This window comes from Gallus gallus, chromosome 31, assembly GCF_016699485.2.
Source record: "Gallus gallus isolate bGalGal1 chromosome 31, bGalGal1.mat.broiler.GRCg7b, whole genome shotgun sequence".
In the NCBI taxonomy this organism is placed as follows: domain Eukaryota; kingdom Metazoa; phylum Chordata; class Aves; order Galliformes; family Phasianidae; genus Gallus; species Gallus gallus.
In genome coordinates, this window is record NC_052562.1 from 529,781 (window position 1) to 555,000 (window position 25,220).

Genomic DNA, 25,220 nt, shown 5'->3' on the forward strand with positions numbered 1-25,220 from the left:
TTACATCTTTCCCAATTAGGCTGGTTAAGCCTCTCTATCCTATTGGATGTTAAAAATGCAATCACAAGTTTCCCTGGTAATAAAGATATAAGGACAAAGGTTCAAAACTACCATATCCCTTACAGAAGTCTTAAGGTTCGTTCTATTCAGGTAAGAAATTATATTTTTTTCTAAAACCATAAAGAAAATCCCCTGCATTTATAATGATACTGGAATTAATTGCTGTAGATTTAATGGATTGCACTGAGAGACACGAACCTGCCTGTTGTAGTTGCATTGTTATTTGGGTGGGAATGCTACCCTTTGACAATACTTGATTTTATCAGTTACTGGAAATGTGAGAAAAAGAAAAGTATGCAGAGAAGTAGAGGAGAGCACGAAATGTTTTATCTCCAATTAGTGAGATTTGAAGACCCGACACCAATTAATCTTTACTGTGAGTATATTATTGGTCTGGGTTAGGTCCCACTTGACCAACCTGATCTCTTTCTATGATCTAGTGACCTGTCTGGTGGATGAGGGAAAGGCTGTTGATGTAGTCTACCTAGACTTCAGCAAAGCCTTTGGCACTGTCTCCCACAGTATTCTCCTGCAGAAGCTGGCAGTCCGTGGCTTGGACAGGTACACTCTTGGCTGAATAAGGAAGTGGCTGGAGGGCTGGGCCCAGACAGTGGTGGTGAATGCAGTTGAATCCAGCTGGTGACCGGTCATGAGTGGTGTTCCCCAGGGGTCAGTGCTGGGGCCTGTCCTCTTCAATATCCTATTGATGACCTGGATGAGGGCATTGAGTGCACCCTCAGTAAGTTTGCAGATGACACCAAGTTGGCTGTAAGTGTCGATCTGTCTGGGGGTAGCAAGGCCCTACGGAGGGATCTGGACAGGCTGGATAGCTGGGCTGAAGCCATTGGGATGAGGTTCAACAGGACCAAATGCCGGGTCCTGCACACTGGCCAAAACAACCCCAGGCAATACCACAGGCTTGGGGCAGAGTGGCTGGAAGACTGTGAAGAGGAAATGGACCTGGGGGTATTGATTGCTGCTCAACTGAACATGGCCAAGGAGGCCAATGGCATCCTGGCTTGCATCAGAAACAGTGTTGCCAGCAGGAACAGGGAAGTGATTGTCCTGCTGTACTCAGCACTGGTGAGGCTGCACCTCGAGTACTGTGTCCAGTTTTGGGCCCCTCACTGCAAGAAAGACATTGAGGCCCTGGAGGGTGTCCAGAGAAGGGCAACAAAGCTGGTAAGGGGTCTGGAGCACAGGCCTTATGAGGAGCGGCTGAAGGATCTGGGATTGTTCAGTCTGGAGAAAAGGAGTCTCAGGGGAGACGTTATTGCTCTCTATAACTACCTGAAGGGAGGTTGTAGTGAGCTGTGTCAGCCTCTTCTCTCGTGTAACTAGTGATAGGACTAGAGGGAATGGCTTCAAGCTGCACCAGGGAAGGTTCAGGCTGGACATTAGGAAATACTACTTGTCTGAAAGGGTGGTCAGGCACTGGAATGGGCTGCCCAGAGAGGTGATGGAGTCACCGACCCTGGAGGTGTTCAAGGAACGTTTGGACGTTGTTCTGAGGGACATGGTTTAGTGAGAACTAAACTAGATGGCTGGACTGAGTGATCCTGTGGGTCTTTTCCAACCTTGGTGATTCTATGATTCTATGATTCTATTACTTCAAAAACCAAGTTCTTTGAGAGAAGTTAGAAAGAGTTACCTTTGTTAAATCACAAGTTTCTCCTTAAAATGCTCATGGAAGTCAACAGGGTGATTGGTATAGTAACACTTTGCTTAGGAATTTATCCATGAAGGTGGTTTTGTTTTGTTTTGTTTTGTTTTGTTTTCATTAAGAAAGAAAGAAGAAAAAGAGCTTTTTGCTGCAAACAAAAGATAAAATAATTTTAACTCCTCACTGAAAGGAAAATATTGCCAAGGAAGGTAATAGAGATTCTGAAAGACAAAGGTAAGCATGGACAACCGAACAGAGCAAAGATCGTACTTCTTTTGAACCATTTACATTAAGTAGTTGAATTTGATAGGGAGATGTGTAAAGGAAGACAGATGCCCTGCAAACATCTTTGTCTTTGACTGCATCCAACACAATGTAATCTTTGTTCATACTTTTCCTCATTATGTTACATTTGCATTAATGCTTGTTATTTTACATTGCACATATGAAGAGACCATTGGAGTCCCACAGGAATTTGATCTGGAAGATTTATTTTTGGTTGTGTTGATGATTAAGAAACCTGGATAATGTTGCGTTTCCCCTCTTGGCGGCTGACACCTTTCCATATACTGACTTTTCAACACCTATTGTGCTTGATTACAGGTAAAATAGTTCTATTTTAAATATATTTTAATAAAGTAGCTTAATAATGCCTAAGTTCACATAAAGGTAATAAATAATGAACACACACTTTATTTCTTTTTAACTTAGTTAACAGTGGGAGACAATAAAACAACACATATCAGGATAAGTAAGGTCATACACAGAAAGCAAGGATTCTTAGTTACAGCTACAGGGCAGTTTCCCACAATCAAATTCCTTCTAGATACATGCTGAAGTGCAGGCTGAGGCTGTTTACTTGTGTTCCCAAGCTAACACAAGATCTTTCTCTGCACTAGTCACCCATTCAGGCTGTGATCTGTGTTTTTCCACATACCCAACATATATCCTGAGTCACTTCTACCAGTCCTGATGTCTCAGGTCATGAAATGTGAGTGTTCAAGAAACTATACTATGTTCAATGAACAAACTCACTGTTGACTGTACAATGAATGGAACAATTAGCTAGATCTCCACTGACAAGGTATTCAATTAGATGATTGACATGGAAGTGGCAGATCAGATGCATATGATATCACTTTCTAAATGATACTAGGTACTACTGTCTGAAAAATTGAATCCCACCTTCATTTTTCTGTTATATAGTTCCTGCATCCTATGTTGGATCTCTGACAGACTGGTCAATTTTCATCTTTCTTTCTGTGATTTCTCAATTTCCATCACTTAATGGCCATGAACGTTCTTAAGCTCATCTTCAGAAAACTGATGAATGGGAATATTGTTCATCTAAGCACTCTGCCATGCTATTTTCTATTTTTCTTCTAGATTCCTTTTCCGTTGATAGTGATATTAGTTCAATTCATTGACTGATGTAGTGCCAAGTAAAATGTGATATGGACAAATGAAAACAGCTGCCATTTTGACTCTCCACAGGTCAGTTTATTAGCTATCCTCCTAGTAGTTCCATCACTGGAGTCATTGGAGAAGCGGTCATTCTGCCTTGTTATGTGGTAGCAGAGAAAATTCCTGAGATATTCTCTGTCCAGTGGATATTTAATGGACAGTCCGAAAAAATAACAGTGATCACGTACAATGGAAAAAATAAAAATGAAAAGCAAGATGAGAGATATCAAGGCAGAACAGAACTGTTCCACAGTGAATTTGAAGCTGGAAACATGTCTCTGCACTTGAAGAACATCAGGAGTTCTGACAAAGGATTGTATACTTGTGTGGTCTCTTTCAATGATGAGTACCATGATGTGTTGATTGAGTTGCAAGTAGCAGGTTAGTGGCCATTCTCTCATGTTATTCAAAGATGGAGATGAATAGAAATATACATATTCAACACTGACAGAGAGAAATGTAATTTTAACATAATTTGATTGATAAATTGTCTTCATGGAAGAATGTTTGATTTGTGTTAGCTTTCTCTAAATGAATGCCTATCTCAGACTATGTGAGGACAGATTTATCTTGAGATACCTATGTTTAGGTACCAAATACATGCACCTTTATGTGACCTGGAAGTACAAGCTCCCTTCAAGTTCAGTGGAAGCCTAGACAGCAAGTTTAGAAAACTCTGTTATTATTCAGCTAAGTTTAGGTTTCTACTCTGCAATCAACCATTACTGAACCTATTGTTCAGTCTCTCTCTATGATTATATCAATTGGGATTGGTACAATCAATTGGTTTCATCCCAGTACTTCACTGCTTCCCTTGTCCGTATCAGGAAAACAAAGCAGTGGACAATACTCCTATTTCAATTTCAGTATATTAATAGATACCATCTTCACTGGTAGCTTTTACTAATGTGGTTGGCTTAGAATTGGGCACATTTTTCCTTTCTTTCTCTGCTACACTGGATGCAATTTCTCTTAAAAAATCTTTTAAAAATTGCAGCCAGATTCTTCTCAAGATGTCTTCATAGTTAATTCCAGATGAAGCAAAGGTTTAACATCTATGTAACACTGTAATTTAGTCATCTGAGTCTGTGAATACAAACAATATGTTTTTCTTTTTATTTTTTCACTATGTCAGTATGAATTTTACCTAAAATAGTTAACCTGAGACTCTAACATGCTCTGTTTTCATGGACAGATTTCACTAGTTGTTCACAGGCTTCCTGTAATTCACCAATTTTCTTCATTTTATGAGGTTTTTATGTTTTTCACCAAATACTGGGAAATTCCACTGGAAACATCATTCAGGACCAGCAGTCCCCAGATAGCCCTGTATATTGTAATCTCTATTAAGTCATTCTTTACTCTTAATCTGAAAGACACTGAATTAATATCCATGAAGAAAGTAACTTCAGGGTCCAAGTCACTGTCAGAGAGAGAAGAGAGAAAAGTCTTTCCATGTACTTTCATAGTTCTATACATATATTTAATATATAATGCAATATATAAGAATATTGCACTATATATATATATAACACTTTATATATATACATATATATAAAGTGTTGAATTCTTATGATGTTCTTATAAACCAGAAAATTTTTTTCTTCTTAGCTAAAGGTGGTGTGCCTTCCATTTTGCTAAGGAGTCCCAGGAAACAGGGCATTGTCCTCACCTGCCAAGCAGATGGGTGGTTTCCTAAACCTGAAGTGATCTGGTTGGATGGCCAAGGACAGATTAGGAAGGAACTATCAACCACAAAAGTAATGATGATGCCTTCAGGCCTATACAGTGTCCTAAGTTCCATGAACCTAATACCAGGATCTGACATGGAAGTCTCATGCAGGATAGTTAACAATCTGTTAAAGACAATGAGTGAGTCCCGAGTCCTGATTTCAGGTGAGTGAGCAGAGTCACCTGCTTGTAAGATTAAAAAGATAGGAAAAATGGTGTGTGTCCCATTTTTATGTCATGAGCTGACCCAAAAATATAGTCCCAGAACAACTGTTGGATAAAAGGTCACGAGAGCTGCAGTCTTCTTCAACCTTTATTTCTAGTTTAGCACATGGTCTCTTCTGGTGGTATCCAATGAATCATTTTCTCCTTAAAAAACAAACAAAAAGAGTCAGATAGTAACAAAACTTTGTGTGTTCCCTGGTTCACATTTAGAGATGTCAGTTGCTGGAGCTGAATTAAAATGAATTAAAAATCCTACTGTACGTACATTTGAAAATGCCATATTTCCTTAGTTATGGCTGAACATTCTACAGGATTTTATTATCTAGACCATTACCTGACCACCTGATAAGATGTGCAAAGATGGGCTTCACAGAGCATAACTAAAAACAAAACAAAACAAAAGATGTTCAGGGGAGTTTCAATAGCTCACAAATACTTTTATTCTTGTTTTTTACCTTTACTCTTTTTAATACACTCCTTACATTTTAATCATTGTATGGTGGACCATGTTATGTTTTCCTGCGCTTTGTAGCACTTCACACATCTCTGTTTGTTGAGTAAATAGGCAGGCATTAGGTAGTTTCAAACAAGTCTGGCAGGGCTGGACCCTAAAAAGAAATTCATTACCACAGAGCCAATGCACAGTCTGGAATGGGAACCTGTGTGAAGGACAGTTGTCTTGAAGAAGAGTGCAAGTAAACTCTCTTCCAGGATGGCATGAAGAAATCCCAGAAAAACTGAATGTGGAGAGACTTGGGAAGAGACAATAAGAAAGAAAGAGAGAAAGAGAGAAAGAGAGAAAGAGAGAAAGGAAGGGAGGAAGGGAGGAAGGGAGGAAGGGAGGAAGGGAGGAAGGAAGGAAGGGAGGAAGGGAGGAAGGGAGGAAGGAAGGAAGGGAGGAAGGGAGGAAGGGAGGAAGGGAGGAAGGGAGGAAGGGAGGAAGGGAGGAAGGGAGGAAGGGAGGAAGGGAGGAAGGGAGGAAGGGAGGAAGGGAGGAAGGGAGGAAGGGAGGAAGGGAGGAAGGGAGGAAGGAAGGAAGGAAGGAAGGAAGGAAGGAAGGAAGGAAGGAAGGAAGGAAGGAAGGAAGGAAGTGGGTAATGTTTGAAATCCTATTGCTTTTCCATGTTTATGCGCTATACTCTGCAGCATGAGTCAGATATTCCTTTTGTCAAATACATTAGGAGAGAATGTTTCTCTCATGCTCAGCATTGATGACTTCCTCCTTTATATCGCCTGCTTTGCGGTCAGTTTAGTATGAAATGCAACACAGTTGTGGGGAAAAAAAGAAGAGACAGTACTGCTGCCTTTCTTAAGATTTATGAACTACGCAAACCTTTCTCCACATCTCAGATGTCTGATTTGACCTTACAAGTCTGGTACCCACAGAAAGACTCTGCCTGATTTACTGCTGCCCATATACTAATCTCTTAGACTTCAGCAGTATTACTAGGAAAATTAAAGAAAAATACAAACTCACCATCTCCTTGACTACATCCTGAGTTACAATTGTCTTTTTATTTAACTCATTAATATAATACACCTTTTTTTCATTTTTACAGATATTTTTTTCCCCTCCATTTCAAAGTCGCTGGTTGCCTACCTGGTAATTTTATGTGTTATCGTAGTTCTAATTTGTGCTGTATTTTTTAAGCTGAAAAGTAAGTATTTCTTCATATATTCTTTCAATTAATGTACAGAATTATCATATTGCAATTCATGATTGTAACAAAAGCTTACGATCAAAATGACCAGTGGTTATTTCATGACTGAATTCAGGAAATGGAAGAACAATACAAGAGTGGGGAAGTACATGGGCTGAACAAGTAGGAAGACAAATTGCATGTCCATACCTCAGATGTTAGGTCTCTCTATGAGCTAAACTACATGTCTAAGACCCATATTCATTAGAGACATAATTCCAGAGAGTTACCCATGACACTAGAGAAATATCAGAGAAATGATCACTCTCAGTATTATTCTACAAAAGTCATATTCTTCTTTTTTGTTTGTTTTGTTGTTGTTACCAAGGTAACCAGAAGAAAGCAATTAATTCAGGTAAGAGATGATGAAGATGAAGAGCATGACACTTTGAAGAGTGTAAGAGTTATTTATATTTAAATAAAAGAAATATTTATGGACTATCTAGCAATTCTAATTATAGTCAAATGTCTTATAGTTTTTCACTTTAGTTTTGTACCACACAGTATAACAATATCCTGCATGAGTTTTTTCATCTGTATTTTATCAACAGTCTGTTCCCTGCATTCATTAAGCTCTAGACATTACTATATGCAGACTGATACTTGATTGACATTTTCTCCCATTCCTAGTCAAACTTCCTGTCTGATCCTGTAGAAGTTATTTGAAGTATCAGAAGCGTTCCTCAGATTTTTTAAAAGAGATTCCTCAGATTTTTAAAAAATAGACAGTGATGAGGTCTTCCCTCAGGCTCCTCTTCTCTAGTCTAAACAAACCAAGTGACTTAAGCAGCTCTTCATACATCTTCCCTTTTGTGTGTGTGTGTAACTATTAGAAATGATATGTCTCTTGGTCTGGAACACTAGGACAAACAAGGAGCCTTGGAAAACATACTAGGTTAAATTAAATTTAACTTTTAACCCCATTTATTTCTATTCACACATAAAGTCCACTGTTGTAGGATAAGTAAGATAAGAAAAGCTAACATGATGATCTAATTTTCTTTGTTTTTTAGTAAAACTGAAGAGAAAGATAGAAGAAGGTAAAATCCCTTTGCATTTGAAATGATACTAAATTGTGCCAGTGCCTCAACAACTTTACTATTAAAAAAGTTCTTCCCTGTATCCAATCTGAATATCTCTCTTCTACTCTTCTGGTTTGAAATGAATTTTCCTTGTCCTATCACAGCAAACCCTGCTAAACAATCTGTCCTGTTCTTTTTTTTATAGCCCCATTTAGATACTGACAGCCCCCCCCCCAGAGCTAATTGGAGCCTTCTCTTCTCCAGGCTGCACAACTCCAACTCTCTCAGTCTGTCCTCGTAGGGAGGTGTTCCATCTACCAGCAGTACAAATAAAATGTCTTTCCACCTTGCTCAAACTTTATCAGTTACCTACATCTAATACAGTTAAAATATTGTGATTCATTCATGGATGCATTATTTGGTTTCCTCTGGATTTACACCTACTTAAAGCAGTTGACAGTACAATGAAAGTAGCCAAGCTTCAAGGACACACATGCTCTGTGGTTTTGCAGTTTGCATATTTATATTCTTGAACCATTCTGTCTGATACATTGGGATCTGTGTATTGTCTTTTCTAGAAAACAAACAACTGAAGTCAATGTTAGGTAAGATGCTTTTTGTTATTCATTAAATATTATGCCTTTGCATTGGAGTTATGATTATTTGGAGGATTTTCTGATTTGTTTTTATTTTTTATTAATTTTTTTGTTGTTGTTACTTGGTTTTGTTGTGATTGTATGTCTTGATAGCACTCTTTAATGTGATTCAACTGAACTGGATTGTATTCATCTAAAAATCTCCAAAGATAATAAGGAAACTAAGCATTGTAGATTTTGTGCATGTGTGCCTAGTTGTAAAACAGTCTAATATTAAGAGTGTTTTTTCAAAATATTTACACAGGTGTAACAGTGAAACTTTATGGAAAGTCTATCCATATAAAGTGTAATAGAAACATTATTAGTAACATCCATTTAGTAACATTATATCCAATAATTACCCCATTTATTTGTGTTATTTTTTTTCTTTCATTCTATGTGCTGAACTGATCAGAACAAGAGAAAGCCACAAATCGAAGAGGTAAATCTCATTTTCTTAAGTAACTGGGGATGGATGCAGTTTAGACACAATGGACTAAACTGCTTTATTTAATTAGCTTGGTTTTAGTTTAAATGACTTCTTGGACATGTTAGTAGAGATGATTAGATGGCAAAAAAGATTGATGATGTTTACCTCTCTACCTACAACTGGAGGGAATGCTCTGCCTGTTCTCAGAAGGACTGAACAGGCATGTAACTATAATGTATTTCTCACAAATGCTTTTTTTTTTTGTTTTGTTTTGTTTTTCCCTTGAGTTTTTGTATCACTCATGTATGTTCTTATTTTTCAGAAAAATCCAAACTCAAAGACCGCTTTGGTGAGAAAACACATTTTATATATATAACTTACTATCCTGTCAAGCTTAGAAGCAATAATACAATTCTTCAGGTGAGTTTGTCTATGCCATCCCTGACTGTGAACAAATATGGTGAAACATCCACCTACAAGGTTCTGTTTTTTTCTTTAAAAAAGATCTCACCAGGGTTGTTGTTCTGCTGCTTTACTGTATGACTAGCCTAGACTATATTTTCTTGGCCACAAGGTTTCCATACCTAACTTCACAACAAATACTACTGATTTCTAATGGATTTTATTCTAGAGAAGATCTGAACAAGTGGATGTAACCCACTCCTGCTGTTACCACTGCTGAAATGCATCACCCACCACCTCACTGTGCTCACATCCACCGTTTTGTCTCCATAAACATTCAGTGAGTGTCAATTAATGTCAGTGGGTTGCAATTATTTCTTTACGGAGGAATTCAATCACATGCCTTTGCTTCATACACACTTCCATGTCAGATGCCAGTTTGTCAGAGTGTCTCATCTGTCAAATGGCAACCAAATGTAATGTGATATTGGCAGGAAGGTTCAACCTCTATTGCCATTCCAGCAACATCTGCCTCTGACATGGTGGGCCAACAGAATAAAATAGAAGACATTACCTTCAGAGTAGTCCTTGTAATAATTATATATATTATAAAAACTTATCTTCACACTACCTGCAGTTGCTTTTCACTTTATTTCATCTTTTTGCACCTGTCTTCACAGGCTGAGGGGACAGTAAGTCTTTTATTCAGTTTCTGAACTATTTGCCATGAAAAATATTTAGAGCTGCTTCAGTCAAATTGGTCACATTCCGGTTAGAATCTGCACTGGGATGACATGCCAAGGTTTTGGTAGCAGGGAGTGCTGCAAGGTAGGCAACAATTTCTCCTAGTCAGCTGGAACAGCCCTCTGACTTGAATGCACTCCAGAAAGTTCATGAAAACTTGCAGATGTAGTACTCTTCACCACTGTGGTGTTAATGCATTTCTTGGAGAGCAAAAAAGGTCAGTTCCAAACTCTTCCAGTGAAGGAGCAGACAAGAAATCTAGCCCAGATCTTTGTATGAAAGGCTCCCACTACTCGGCTTTTGGGCAGAAACAGGTTTATTTTGATATACTTTTGGCCTTCTCTCTTCTGAAGAATCTATTTCAGGACTGTATTAAAATCCAGAGCCTATTAGGGAGGTTGTTTTAGATTCAACTGCTTCCAGAATGCCCACAGAAATAACCTGACCACTCAGTAGAAGAACCATTCTAAGGATGACCCAGACCTGTCTTATCTTCTTGGAAAGTCAGGCATCCTTATCATGTGTTAGGACACACAGACACATCCAGATCAGACTTAGAGTACAAGAACATACCTTTCTGAGAGCACAATGCAGTCCAGAAATAAAGCTAGAATTTTCCTTGAATGATCCCATCTAAGTTGCCCTTCAGCTGTCCCTCAGCTGCTTTACTAAAGGATTTTTCAAGACATATCTGAAGTACACTGTATAAATGCAGAGTTGATGGAATCTGGAGGACAAGCTTTGTGTCCCTCCCCTTGGAGCACTGATGCTGGTATTTAAATAGCATAAATAAAAATGTTCCTCACTACAGCTTCCAGAATTCTCTCCTATTCCATGCCTGAGAGTTGTTCTGCTTTGTAAAACTGTAATGAAAATATATAAAGAGGTGTTATTGATTGATATATCTTTCCCTTGCAGGTAAACTGAAAGCTGAGCTGGGTAAGTCATTAAAAATGATAACAAGCAGAAGAATTGATGAGTTAAGAGGAGCAAAGCCAAAACTGATAGAGAACCAGAGGTGACAAGGATTGTATGGGGGTAACTTTTTCAGTACGTTAGTTTCACAAGTCTGCAACTGCCTAATGGAATAATAAAACTCTATTATCTCTTTCCCTTCTGTAGATTTCTGGGAAGCTCGGAGCCATGCAGGTAAAACTGAAAGGAAGGAGTCTGCAAAAATTCTCTGACTAGGTTACCATGAAATGACAATGCTGCGATCTTAGAAACTAAACAGCTGAGCTGGAGTCATAGGAGTAATCCTTCACCTTGCTTGGTTAGAAGGGAATGAGGCTTGGATGTGGCTATTGTATTATTTAATTTTAAAGTGTATGGAGAGGGAGGGGATCACCTGGAATTGCCACAAGGGAGAGTATGGCTATGACAACTCCAAGGCCCTGTTAGTTCATATGTGATTGATTCCTGCCCTGTCTGGGGGAAATGTTTCAATTCTTTGTCAAATCATGCCGGGACTGCTCAGATCCCCAAATGCTTCAACCCATCTCCCCCTGAAGACAGAGGTCCCTGAAGCACTCTCTTCACTGGGTTGTTCTCATTTTCCCCTCCAGTCCCCATCACTGTGAATCCTGAATGCCAACTCCTTGAGATCCAAGTGCCAGGGGCTCCAGATGTTGAGGACTACGCATGTGAACCTGCTGGCCTGAGCAGCCCCTCCACAGTCCCTGTCCTGGTGGCAAAGGAAGGGTTTGCAGCTGGGAAACACTACTGGGAAGTGGACGTGGGCCAGCAGCAGGACTGGGTGCTGGGGGTCATGAGGCAGAAAGGGAAACAAGAGGAGCAAGAGGCACTTGCTGAGGAGGACTACTGGGCTCTGCACAGATCCAGGGGAGAGATTTTCTCTATCAAGGGAAACATTAGGCTTAAGAAGAAGGAAATGAATTACTCAGTGATTGGTGTGCTTTTGGACTTAGAGGAAGACCAAATCAACTTCTATGAAGCTCATCAGATGAGCACCATGGTAAAAATCCCAATAAGTCTTGGACAGGAACCTACAGAAATGCTTTTCCCATTTTTATCCAAAGGAGGAGAGGCAGGCACACCTGTTATCCACTCGGTATTAACCCCTGTCCCTTTGGAGCCACTGTAAAATGAAATTTTGAATAAAATGTCTGATAGAATCAAAGTTCTTTTTTTTTTTTTTAAGTGAAAAGGTTTTTTGTTTGTTTGCTTTATTTTGTTTTGTTTTGTTTTGCTTTTTTAAGTGGTCAGAGCAGAGAGGAGGAGAGGTAACAGCATCTTAGGATGTCAGTAATTCTAAAATACGTATAATAGGAGTGAGGAATGAAAAAGGAAAACATGGGGAAAAAAAGACAAATGGGAAAAATTCCAGGCAAAGAAAATAGTTCCTTAATTCTTTCTTCTGAATGGTCTAAGAAGAATGGGTATGAAGAAAATCAAAGCTTGAAGTGTAAAAGGAACATCAGAATTGTTTGGTTATTCAACCAATCCATTCAAACAAGTATGATTATTGGGGGAAAATAAAAGTGAACAAAAGTCATCTCCATTTCATACCTGCAGCTGCAGGCATCGAACTATTGTTCAGCTGATCTGAAACAGGCACAGAAGGGAAGTATAAGAGAAGGAAAATTGCCAGTGTATCTCGAATTGCACTAACTCACCTTCCCAAGCACTCAGTTAAGTTCAGCCTTTGAAAAAAACAGTTCCTATCCAGATTCCCAATTAGCACTGGGGAAATTTCTCACAGTCTAACATACTCCCACAAAGTTATCATGGAGTATGCAAGGGAAAAAAATTAAACTCAATCCCTACTGTTTGCTGCAAAATTTGATGAATTAACGCACCAGCTTAAATCTCTGTCCTTGCTCTGAGATGGGGAAAGGAAGAAGGGTGAAAGGCTGCTTAGCCAATCCTGTAGATATGTTTGAAAGAAAGATAAATCACTCCCTGAAAATAATCAAACTGCAGAGAGCAATCAGAGCTTACACCAGATTTCATGCAACTAATCAACCCAGCCGATCACATTCTTTGGGGGTCAATTTTGATGCTCTCTTCCAAAAAAAGCATACCTTTCTCTTGTCTTATGCCTCTTTGTGCACTGTGACATTCCTAGTATGTGGTTGGCCATTCCAATCTCAGTCCCAGTTTTCAGTATGATATTTTCATTACCTTATGTATATTCAGTATTCTGTGGGAACTCTTGTCCATTACAATGGAGAATATGGCTGCTGATGCATTACAAACTGAAATCTCTGCTTGTATAGACATTCTTGGTCCTAGGTGAACTCAAGGACCAGCTCAATCTCAGCATTAAATTCTCATGAGATTTCTGTAAATTTTTCAATGATATTAGGTTGACTGATGTCACAAAAATCATTTTCAGTCATTACTTCAAAGGAAGCAAGCTACTCTGTCCACCAGCTCCCACAGAAGTTACACTGTCATGCTATTTCTTTACCTCCTGAGTGCAGTTAGCTGCCTAATAATTCTTTAATCAAACACTCAGTCATTAAGATCTGTCATAAAAACTCATCAGGATATATTAATTAATTGAATACAAAGCAAATACGCAGAAGTAAGCCTATTCCAGCATTAACCACTGCTAACTTGTTCTTGATTTCAGATTTCTCTTCCTGAGGTATGTAGATAACTAAACAACACAGCCTGGAGTGCTGTGGACTTCAGCCGCAAAGCTGTCAGTGAGTTTTAAAGAGCTCTCCAGGAGGTTAAAGGACAGCCATTGAAACACACAGTGCAGGAGAGTTCTGGAGTCTGTGGAGGAAGGTTTCTCTTCTAGTACTTGACCATCAGACCAATGGAGGTGCTCTGTTGGATTCCCAGATCAAGAGTATATCTGAAATTACATTTGGAGTACAATGCCCTATTTGGGACATTAGTCAGGGCTATAATTAACAGTGCTTATGGAGAAGCAGGGAGAAGAGGGTGCACCACAACCAAAATCTTCCAGAAAAGTAGGATAGCTGCCGTGTGTCCTGATGAGGATACCCCACCTATCAAAGCCCCATAATAACTGCCTTTGTGCTGCAGACACTTGGTTTTAAATCTCCTCCACTGCAATTTCAAGACTTGGTTAGCTTCACCATTTCTACGTAGCTACTTGGACGTATAACACGGGCGAGAGCATTAGAAGGTAAGGGGGCCCGCGAGAGCTGGTTGACATGTGAGTACCACTTTCTACTCAGTTCAAGATTAGTGCATACCTAAGAGTAAGAAATCAGGGAAGGTGGCAGGAGGCCTGTGTGGATCAACAAGGGATGTGTGGATAAACTAAAAGGAAAGAAGAGGGTCCATGAAATGTGAAAAAAAGGCCTGTTCACTTGGGAAGAATATAGGAATGTTGTAAGGGCCTGTAGGGATGCAGTGAGGAAGGTTAAGGCCCTCTTGGAATTTAGTCTTGCAAAGGAGGTCAAGGATAACAAGAAAGATTTTTGTAAGTAAGTCAACAGTAACAGGAAGGCTAGAGAAAATGTGAATCTCCTATTAAATAAGGTCTCTGCTCTGGTAACAGACAATGCTGTAAAGGCAGAGATAATAAATGACATCTTTGCTTCGGTCTTTACTACAAAGACCGTCCCTTGGGAATCCCAGACTCTATAGGTTAGAGAGAAAGTCTAGGGAATTGAAGGCTTCCCTAGGGTTGAGGAGGTCATCAACACACAGAAATCTGTGGGCCCTAATGGGATACACACACACGTGCTGAGGGTGTTGACAGAAGTAATTGCTGAACTGCTCTCTATCATCTTTGAAAGGTCTTGGCAAAGGGGAGAGATGAAGGCTGGAGGATAGCCAATGTCACTTCAGTTTTCAAAAAGTGCAAGAAAGAGGATCTAAGAAACTACATGGCAGTCAGCTTTACCTCCATCCCTAGGAAGGTGATGGAACAACTTGTTCTGAGTGTCTTCTCCAAGTAATTGGAAGAGAAGAAGATTATAAGGGGAAGTCAGCATGGATTCACCAAGGGGAAATCATGCTCCACCAACCTAGTAGCCTTCTATGATGACATCACTGGCTGATAGATGGGAGAAGAACAGTAAATGTTGTGTACCTTGATTTCAACAAGGTGTTTGACACTGTGTCACACAACATCCTTGTAATGAAGGTAGTGTGGAATAGGTGAGTGGATGGTAAGGTGGATTGAGAACTGGACGAGTGGCAGAGTTCAGGGGGCTTTGGTCAGTGGCACAGAGTATTGTTGGAAGTCTGTAACTAGCAGTGTTCCCCAGGGGTAAGTGCTGGATCTGGTCTTCTTCAGCACGTTCATCAGTGGCCTGAATGAAGAGACAGAGTTGACCCTCAGCAAGTTTGCTGATGACACAAAGCTGAGAGGAGTGGCTGACACACCTTAAGGTTGTGCTATCATTCAGCAGGACCTGAATAGATTGGAGAGTCTATTCTTCACCATTTTGTTAGGGGGAGGAGAGGACAGGAGGTTCATTGTAGCAGGAACACTGCTTGCCTGCCATTTCCCCTCTACCACCTGTTTGCAAGGCAGGGTGATGTGCTCCATGTAGAGCCTCAGCTGGCTGCCTAGATCTCAGGGCCCGTAGGGACTGGCACCACCAATCAATCTTCCTCTCACATTCCCTTATGTTCCTCAGCCTCTCCACCTCCTCCTTCAGGTCAACCACAAGGCTAAGTAAGTCATTTACCTGGTCGTATATAGCACAGGTGCTGTCTTCATTGTCTAACACTGCAAAGGCCAGGCCATGGCACCCACCGCAGCCAGAGACATGCGTACTAGCATGTTGTTTCAGGACCTCAGTCTGACTCTCCACATTTTTCTTAGCAGCAGCCTTCCTTTCATGTGTGCATGGGACCTAAGTCTGGGTCTCCACATTTTTCCTGGCAATAGCCTTCCATCAGCGTGCAGCCATGGCAAACCAGCAGACTAACCAGCAGGGCTAATTGCCCTGGCAGTGCTCATGTCACATCAGCCACTCTCACGAGAGCTGCTGGACTGCTCTGTTATCCCAGGGCTCCCTGGATAAAGGAATCAAACAAACCCCCCCTGTACCTCGTGATCAGTTGCTGTGGTTCCGGCTGGGACAGCTCCAAAGCAGCGAACCTCAGCAATCAAGGTACATCTATGTATTCCTGTCTCTCTGTATCCTAGTACGACTTTCATGATCAGGCTTTGAATGGCATCCTTGGCATGAGCACCAACAACACAAATAAAAAGCTCACTTTGCTTAAGCTTACAATTACGTCTGTTTTCAAGGGCATCAGGTTGTGCAGATGATAAAGGACAGCAACCTCCCATCTGATCCATCAGTGAGTTTGATTATGAAATAAATCCATAAACTATTCCAACTCTGAGGGTTTACTGCCTCTATCTAACCACAGATCCATACCGTATAACAAGTACCACATTATGTCCTACCAGTTTAAAAAACAGACACTTTCTTCTGTTTGAGTTTTTCCTGGAGATTCTTGATCACCCATGCAGGGCTTGTAGACTTCCCTGCTCTGGGTATCTCCAACTTTAGTCATTCTGTAAGCCCCTTGGATGTTTGAGACATAAGCAAACGTCAGTGGACAATAGTAAGATGTGGACAAATAACAGCAGAAAGGAAATTATTTATTTCTATTTATACTGTGATTACACTGAATTACTGGGTAGAATTTTTATACTTGGATTTATATAGATACTCATAAGCACTAAGCAGAACTTGCAATATGAAAGAAGAACATTTTTATTTATTTTTTTCTGTTTGGTGTAATATCTTTATCTCCTAACTCTCCCAAACCTACTGCTATTCATTTGTCAAAAACTTTCATTGAAGATTTCTTGTGATCTTCCTTCATATAGTGTTTGTTTCTCCAGTTGCTATTATGATTTTACATGCTTTCATTTCGTAGACTCTTGGAATAGTTTGAGTAGGAAAAGACCTTTCAAGATTGTCTAGTTTAAACTCTGTGCCATGGGAATGGACCTCTTTCCTACCTTATAGCAGGTTGTTCAAAGTCTCATCAAACCTGATTTAGAACAATTCCAATAATAGAATTTAGACTACTGTGTAAAATAGGTAAACAGTTACTGAAAACAAGCTTCCAATTTCATGGAACTGCTGGGACTTGTAATCCTTTTCGAGAAAGACACTCCATGAAGATTCAGAGAGGGGAGCTTTAAATGACTGATAGTATGCAATTGTAAATAGAAGGAAAGCTGGAGTAGTCTACAGTGCCCAAAGTGAAGGAGGAAATTCTGGCACCTTGATTCTGATAAGTGAAATAGGTCAGTCATCACTGGCTGCGAAGCGTAGGACATTGAAACACTACAAAACCCCTCAGACATGCTTCAGATTTCCTACTGGAATAAGGGGATAGGAATTAGTTCCACACCATTTTTAAAGGATCATTGGACTAGTTAGTTAAGGCTTCAGTAGGATAAACAGCAAAATTCTAATATTTCTTTATTTGGTATCAGCGGATAAAATTTAATCTCAGACATTTTAGACTCTTAGGAATGACTGACTAACCCTTGCTATGCTTTGAGGCCACTGGAGAGGACCAGGAACTTCAACCACAAACTGATCTTCACACCTGCAGAACTGGCATGGAAGATACATATGAACTGAACTGAAGAAAAGAAGCATGATGTGACTGATGCAAATTTAAATATGTGAGTCTAATGACGCAGCAGCTCCCTGCTCCAACAAACTCTACCGCTGCCGGACCCCGTCCGGGGAGAGAGACACAGACATAGATGCCGTGGAGTCAGCTCTCATCTATTATCTTAGCTATATAGATTTATAATCCAGAAGAATTCCACACACATGCGTACCCGTACACCTGTTGCACAACCCCATGCACCCATGTGCCGACCCTCCTCCCTAAGTAGTGGATCATTCAAGATATTTTTCTACTGTCTTCAGCTTGTTGTGCAGCCAACTTGTTGTGCAGCAGAGTTTCACTGCAGCGTCCTTGACCGTATCTCCAACATCTGATGTGATCATTGGACATCTCCTGGATACTGAATTTGGTTGTGTGTGACTGAGGTGGGAAAAAAACAGCCAGGGACAATCAAGTTGAAAGGCACATCTTGCACCTCCTGCTCTGAAAAGACATGTCAGTTCCCCACAAATAATATACCTGAAGGTTCTCAGTGGACACCAAATGTCATAGTCCATTTATCAGCATGATCTCTAGGGCTTCTTTCTGCTGTCTCAGAGCAGGGATAGCAAGCAGTGCTGAAAAATTCTGGTATCAACTACCTAGCCACTTTTCACTGGGAAGCACAAAGTCGGGGGTTTTTTGACAACTTATCGGTCTGATCTCACAATCTGTATTTAAACACACATTCAATCATCATCATCAAACTCTTGCACTATTTTCAGTGGCTCAGAGTCATACACAGAAACACCGGAACCTGTTGAGAAGAAGGGAACAAATTTCCTTTCCAGTCTGCTACCACCAATACTGGTAAAAGTGTACAAAGCTGTTTTCTTTTTGGCATTGTAAAATGAGAGCTTGTTGGCAGAGATGTTCAGAAAGATCCCAATCTTCTCTGGTTTACCACTCACAGTCAAACGAGTCCAAGGATCTGTGTGGGCCCAATACTCTTCTCCATCTGCTAACCCTATGACCCAGAAGCCATTCTTTGGGGATAGAGTCACAATCCCTTTACGAGCCACAGATTCAGAGGCAACACCCAAGATCCAGTTTCTTCTCTTTCCAACATCCACTTCAAAGTATTGTCTCCCAGATGTGTAACCTTCCTTTGCCAACACAAAAGTGTGGGAATCAAATCTCTCCTCCTTGCTGGGCACCTGTCTGATCACACCGGTGTCTGTTACGCTCTTCCCATCTTCAGACACTTCCAGTCTGGGGTGAGCTGTGTCAGCATTCAGAGTGACATCAACTGCAACGATCAAGTCATGTCATAAGTAGCAGGAAAACACAAGGTTGGATTTACTTAGGCTTTTTTTTTACTTTGTCCTCACTCAAATCTTACTTCACCTTTCAGGGTGCTTTCAGTAGCTAACTGCCTTAAGGTACCCTAGCTCTCATTCTCCCAGGTCCCTTTTTTCCAATACTTGAAGTATGTGTTGAACTGCCTGGGGGTAGCACAGCCCAACAGAGGAATCTGGTCAGGATGATTGCTGGGCTGAGGCAAATGGGATGAAGTTCAACATGACCAAGTGCTGGGTCCTGCACTTTGGCCACAACAACCTCAGGAAATGCTGCAGGCTTGGGACAAAGTGTCTCTAAGACAGGGTAGAGGAAACCGAATGGGGGTATTGTTTGATGCTCAGCTGAACATGAGCCAGCAGTGTGCCCAGATAACCAAGAAGGCCAATGTCATCCTGGCTTGGATCAGAAATAGCATTGCCAGTAGGAGCAGGGAGTGATCATCCCTCTGTACTCAGCCCTGGTGAGGTTGTGCCTTAAGCATTGCGTTCAGTTTTGGGCCCCTCACTACAAGAAAGACATCAAAGCCCTGGAGCATGTTCAGAGAAGAGCAATGAAGCTGTGAGGGGTCTGGAGCACAAGTCTTACAAGGAGTTGCTGAGGGAACTGGAATTATTTAGTCTGGAGAAGAGAAGACTCAGGGTAGACATTATTACTCTCTGCAACTACCTGAAGGGAGATTGTGGTGAGGTGGGGGTTGACCTCTTCTCTCATGTAACTAGCAATCGGGCTAGAGGGAATGGCCTGAAGTTGTGCCGGGGGAGATTCAGGTTTGATGCTATGAATATCTCCTCTGAAAGAATGGTCAGGTGCTGAAACGAGTTGCCCAGGGAGGTGGTAGAATCATTGATCCTGGAGGCATTCAAGAAATGTTTAGATGTTTTAGTGAGGGACACGGTTTAGTGGAATATATTGGTGATAGGTGGATGGATGGACTGGATGATCTTAGCAGTCTTTTCCAGGCTTGCTGATTCTATGATTCTATGATATGTGGTCTTCTACTGAGACTACGATGTCCACAGAGTGTGCATGAAATGCAAGGCACTCTAGCAAGGTTCATTTGAAGAATGCATTCAGCATCAAGGAAGACCCTGTGGTCTCAAATACATCTCTCCTTCTGTCTTCAAATTTCTCTTGGTCACACTCAGATGTTTTTATAATGTGTGTTAGAATGGAAGAGAGATTTTCACTGGCGCAATAATAAGGAAATATTTCTTCCCTCATTACACCCAGGTACCCTTTGTACATGATGAACATTGGACAAGACTCTGGCAAGGTGCAGTGTTGTGGATCGTTCCCCTCTCACTCCAAAGAGGGGAAAGAGAGGAGTGTGTTACAGAGGCTAAAGTGGCCAATGCAAGTAGTCACGCCTGGCTACACACAACTAAAATGCCTCCTTCTGAGCATACATAAGGTGTGTGGCAGTGCACAACAAAGAAAAAAGTTATCATTCCTTCTTCTGAGCATGTAGTCTTCCATACAACTCTGCACCTGGGCTAGATTTGTATTTAAGAGGTTCAGTCTGGCTCTAAGAATTCATGTCCCTCATTTCCTTTTTGCTTACCTTTGTAGCGCTGTATTTTGAAAAAACCTGTGGGAAAAAAAATTAAAGCAGACAGTAAGCAGATTTCTCAAGGTATGATAGTCTTAAGTACAATTAGACACAGTCTGTGCTGCTGACCGAAAGACCAGCGTTCTCCGACAGTGACATGTTAGTTCTGTAGTTTGGTAAGCATGTCAAATGCCACTGCGCCATCCAACATAGAAGGAAAAGTCTCAGGCCATTGGAATGCTTGGTCTTCCAGCAGCACAAATATAACCAAACTTAAATTCAAGGTAGGAATAACTAAAGGCAAGAAAGACAAGGCCATACTTGTGGCATGGGAGAAATGGGTAGAGAACAAGGGACATGAATTTGCAGAGTTATTTCAATTTGTCCTAAATGCAGATGATCATATTTAGGGATGCCAGGAGCGCAAACACTTACTAACTAAATCGTACTTGCAGCTGAAGCTTCCTCAATGAAACACTTATCTTTCTGTCCCTTAAAATCTGCTGCTTGTCCGTTGTTGCATCTGGCTTTTGATTCCTCTCAGAATGTGCCCCCACACAAAAGAAAAAAGGAATACAAACCCAAACACCGTTTTCTCATTATCTGCCTTATGTGGCGCCCAGCCCCACTCCCCCTGCCACACACACATGCTTCTATCAACCCTCAGGTCTCAGTGTGACTCATGGATGAGAAACCTCGTTCATATTTAGATCTTATGCTCCTAGACCAAGAGACCTGAAAGACAACTGTAGAGACACGTTCACTGACCACGGACAGGACTGGTAACCTGTTGTGGAGTGCAAAGGCTAAATCCTTATGTGTGTATTTTTTGCTTCATGAGACATGGGTCACAGTACTTCCACTAGGTTTCTGAGAAGTCTAAGGAGGATAAAAAGCTGCTGTGAGATGGGCTCAGCCTCTCATTTTTTTACTTTTTTATTTTTTAGTTGAGAAATACCAACCAAAGGAATGGCCAGACAACTGATAAAAATGGAGACTCCATTTCACAACGGAGAGCCTCTCAGGTAAGAAAGGTGACTTTCTAGCTTTGGTCAAGATACACAGTCTAGATGTTGGCCTGGTAACAACTTGATCTGAATTCTGACTACGCATTGTAGACCTTCACTATATAGAGTATAATACTGATTGTCATCAAACCCCTGCACTATTTTCAGTGGTCTTTTAAGGGAAGAATTTTTGAAGAGCAGAATGAAGGCAAGTAGTTCATGTCAAGGAAGAAAGAATAGGGAACAAGGAGATGAATTTTTTAGAGGGCAGCCTCTCAGGTTTCTCACACTACAGGAGGGGGGTTCTTGCTGAAATACTCCTCCTGACCACAGACCACACGTGGGCTGTCTACAGATAGGGATGTTCTCTGGTGATCAGTAGTGAGCAGCATCTCCTCGTGGCAAAGGAAATTTTACTAGTGTAACACCATCTTAGAGTGCCCTGAAACTGTCTGGTTTTCCACTCTCAGTTCCAGCTTCTGATTCTTCTAAAGATGTGCACTATAACAATTAGAGGAACAGTTATCCAAGTTTTTGACCCAGGCAATGTTCATCACCTCTTCTCTTCCCCATCACATCTTCTAGCACACATAGTTCTCTCCGTGTGCTGTTTCTGTTGTAGGTGACAGGTAGCTGAGACAGGTAGTTTGTAATTGCAATTTATGATTTTAGATTGGGTATAAAACAGAAGTGATTTTACAATAAGGGTAATGAAGAACTGGAGCAGGTTGCATAGAGAGGTGGCGGATGCCCAGTTTTTGTGGACATTCAAGATCTGGCTTTACTGGGAGCTGAACAATCTGATGGAGCAGGAGGTGTCCCTGCTCTTTGCAGAGCCTTCTGGCATGAGTTATCCAGAGCTTCTCTGGGCAACTTGTGCCAGTGCCTCACTACCATGGGAGTAACAATTTTCCTACTAACATCTATCCACGATCTCCCCTTTTTTAATTGTCCAATTACTACTGGGTTGTGAAATGCAGGACACCATTTCATAAGCTCCCATTCAGTACAGAATCAACCTAAGTCCAGAAAGGAGAAACACATGTCAAATGAATGAATCACAGAAGCACAGGATCACAGGGTTTGGCAGGGACCTCTAGAGGTTACAAAGTCCACCCCCCTGCCAAAGCAGGTTCCCTACAGCAGGTTGCACAGGTAGGTGACCAGAAGGGTCTTGAATATCTCCGCAGAAGAATACTCCACAACCTCTCTGGGCATCCTGTTCCAGTGCTCCATCATCCTAACCATACAGAAGTTTTTCTGCATGTTAGTACGGAACTCTGTATGTTCAAGTTTTAGGCTATTACTTCTCGTCCTGTCATTACACACCATCAAGAAGAGCCTGGCCTCATCCATTTGCCTCCCCCATCCCTTTTGATATTGATAAACATTTATTAGATGCCCTCTCAGTCTTTTTTTCCCCAGGCTGATCAGACACAAGTCACTCAGCTGTTCTTCAAAGTGGAGATTCTCCAAGCCCTTTAGCATCTCGGCAAGACCAGGGAAAAGACGGGACACTCCTCTTACAATGACAAACCTCCCAGGGTAGAAAGGTTTCCTGAGAGAATACTTGCCCTATGACAAAGTTGTCAAGCACTTCACCAGTCACTCCTACAGTCTCTCACTGAGCTGCTGTCAGCAAGGGAATCTCGGAGTCCTAAGTGAAGAGTGAAAGGAGTGCTATGTCATCACCTTGGGTTATTGCAAGAGGCCACATTAGATACATAGCACAGAAAAAGCATGATGAAAACTCAGATTGCACAGTAGATTCAGTCCTGTGGAACAACTTTACCATCTGTGGAGATGAAAGCCTGCTTAAGGATTGCCATACTCATCACACTGGTACTACAGAAAGAACAGAATTTTCTCTGGCCCAGAATCCTTAGATGTATATTCACCTTTCATTCTTCTGCCCTCTAGGTCTGCTTTGAGCAACTGAAGGACAGCAGACCCCAACAGGCCAAAGGGGTGTTCTATAACATATGGATCATGCTTGGCTATGGTTAAGAAGAAGTAATGGAAGATGTTCCTGCTTATGTCTGCCTGCATTAAAGCTATAAGGAATTTAGCCCTGCTTCCCTGGAAACTCCTGAACTCTGCATGACAGTGGGAAGTAGACAATGAATTCCTGATGTTCATTTTCATGTGTGCCCACTGTTCACTTCACCTGTTAAATTAGCTTTTCCCAAACTGCTCTTTTCTCACCCTTACCTTTTCAGTTCTCCCTCTCATCTCATTAGAGGAGACTGTGTGAGTGTTTGTGTGCTCCTGAGCTACACTTAGGAGTTACAGCACAGGGAGAGGAAGGCTTTCTCAAGGGGTGCCATGCTCACCTGCCTGGTTCTCCACCTCCACCAGACTCTCTTTAGACTCAGACATTTCGGGTACATTCCATGCTTTTGGTACCCTTTCCTCCAGGTCTGCTCTGAGCATCTGAAGGTCTTCCTTTGTGGACACCTGCAGGTTCTCCAAACCTTTCTGCAGGGCTTGCATGTTCTCAGGGAGTTTTTGAAGGGAGGCCCAGGTGTTGGTCATTTCCTTCATGGGTGGGATTGCTTGCTGGGTCATTTCCAGTTGTCTCTGCAGCACAGCCAGTTTCTCGCTCAGAATCTTCTCCATCTCCTCCCGCATGGATTCTTGGCCCCATGAGGTGTTTGTTTCCACTGTCCTTCCTGTTAAAAAAGAGAACAGTGACTGGAAACTAACACTACATTTCGCCATTTGGAGCCTTGTCTCTCTGAGCAGGTAGTGCATTTCATGTTAGTAGTGTCAGCGGAAGCAATCCCTTAGTTTTACTTCCTAAGCAGACATTCTGTAGAGTAAACTGAAGCATGAAGCATGGCCTTCAGAAACTCTTCTCAGCAGAAAGGGAACTCTGTAGAGGGCAAGAATGTATCGAGAGGCAGGAATCCATTTCAGGTCTCATTTTCTGTTCCTTCTCCAGTGGAAGAGAAGAAGGGAAACCAAGCTCCTGAACCAGAGTTCCTTCCCTCCCTCTCCGTCTACACTGTTCTGTCCCTTATGTGCATTGCTCCACTCAACTGAAACCTTTCCTGCACTTCAAGGCAGCTCGGGATGCTTTCATCTAGCTCTGCATGGAAGAGGACAGAAGTGAGAACAAAATTCTACCTCTGCAACACTGACAGGGATTGATTGAGTGCCAGAGGAATGCGGAAAAGGCACAGGCCTTAAGATTCTGCCTGAAGGCTTTGCAAAGTCTGTACAGGCAGAACAGAGGGTAGGAATTGTACTATGCCATCTCTTCAAGCCACAGTCTGTGCACTGCTGGATAGAAGGCTTTCTACAGATTTGCAGTATGTGCGGTGAAAGGCAAAGACTATATCTGGTTGCACAGCCTGGAGATGCTAGAGCTCCAGCAGGATCCTTCACTGTGTATTAGGAGCGCTAAGAGCTTCTCAGAAACTGTACCTTCCAAGAGGATGAAAGAGTAAGGCTTGTTTTTACCATCTGCAGTCTCCCCATCTGTGTGGCTACTTCTCAGTGAAATGGCACACAAGAAAGGGGCTGGCACTCCTCTGAAACCTCTGAGAAAATGCTGTGGGCTCACTCACTGTCTCAAGCCATGTCAACGTAGGGATAATATCTATGTTATGACTGGTATATCATTCAGTTTCCTCCAAGAGTCTCATAAAGTTCTAGGTATGAACTCTGTGATGA

General features: G+C 41.5%; 2 protein-coding genes across 44 annotated transcripts in view; one reads left to right on the forward strand and one right to left on the reverse strand.

The window, feature by feature from the left end:
• Positions 1-109: 109 nt before the first annotated feature.
• On the forward strand, positions 110-12,216 carry LOC101748848 (butyrophilin subfamily 2 member A1-like). 5 transcript variants are annotated; one of them, XM_046904840.1, is made up of 14 exons: positions 110-150; positions 327-436; positions 2,175-2,326; positions 3,218-3,568; positions 4,799-5,083; positions 6,703-6,801; positions 7,172-7,198; positions 7,857-7,883; positions 8,444-8,470; positions 8,916-8,942; positions 9,253-9,279; positions 10,995-11,015; positions 11,199-11,225; positions 11,642-12,216. In XM_046904840.1, exons 3-14 carry the CDS (start codon positions 2,251-2,253, stop codon positions 12,178-12,180), a joined length of 1,533 nt encoding a protein of 510 aa, XP_046760796.1. In that variant the 5' UTR covers positions 110-150; positions 327-436; positions 2,175-2,250; the 3' UTR covers positions 12,181-12,216. The 5 variants fall into 5 exon arrangements, with proteins under 5 accessions (XP_046760796.1, XP_015155978.2, XP_040510176.1 ...); XM_015300492.3 differs by lacking the exon at positions 327-436 and adding an exon at positions 1,850-1,957; XM_040654242.2 differs by having other exon boundaries at positions 110-436.
• A 4,413-nt stretch (positions 12,217-16,629) lies between these two features.
• LOC112531052 (cingulin-like) overlaps positions 16,630-25,220 on the reverse strand; it is a 42,177-nt gene continuing 33,586 nt past the window's right edge. For 37 of the 39 annotated variants that reach the window (XM_040654086.2, XM_040654090.2, XM_040654087.2 and 34 more), the window contains 3 exons: positions 23,876-24,214; positions 20,548-20,574; positions 16,630-18,933 (listed from right to left, as the gene is read on the reverse strand). In XM_040654086.2, the coding sequence (XP_040510020.1) occupies positions 18,374-18,933; positions 20,548-20,574; positions 23,876-24,214 (926 nt within the window). In that variant the 3' untranslated portion in view covers positions 16,630-18,373. Of the gene's footprint in view, positions 18,934-20,547; positions 20,575-23,116; positions 23,200-23,875; positions 24,215-25,220 lie in introns of all 39 variants that reach the window. The other 2 variants (XR_005842231.2, XM_040654084.2) reach the window with 2 other exon arrangements.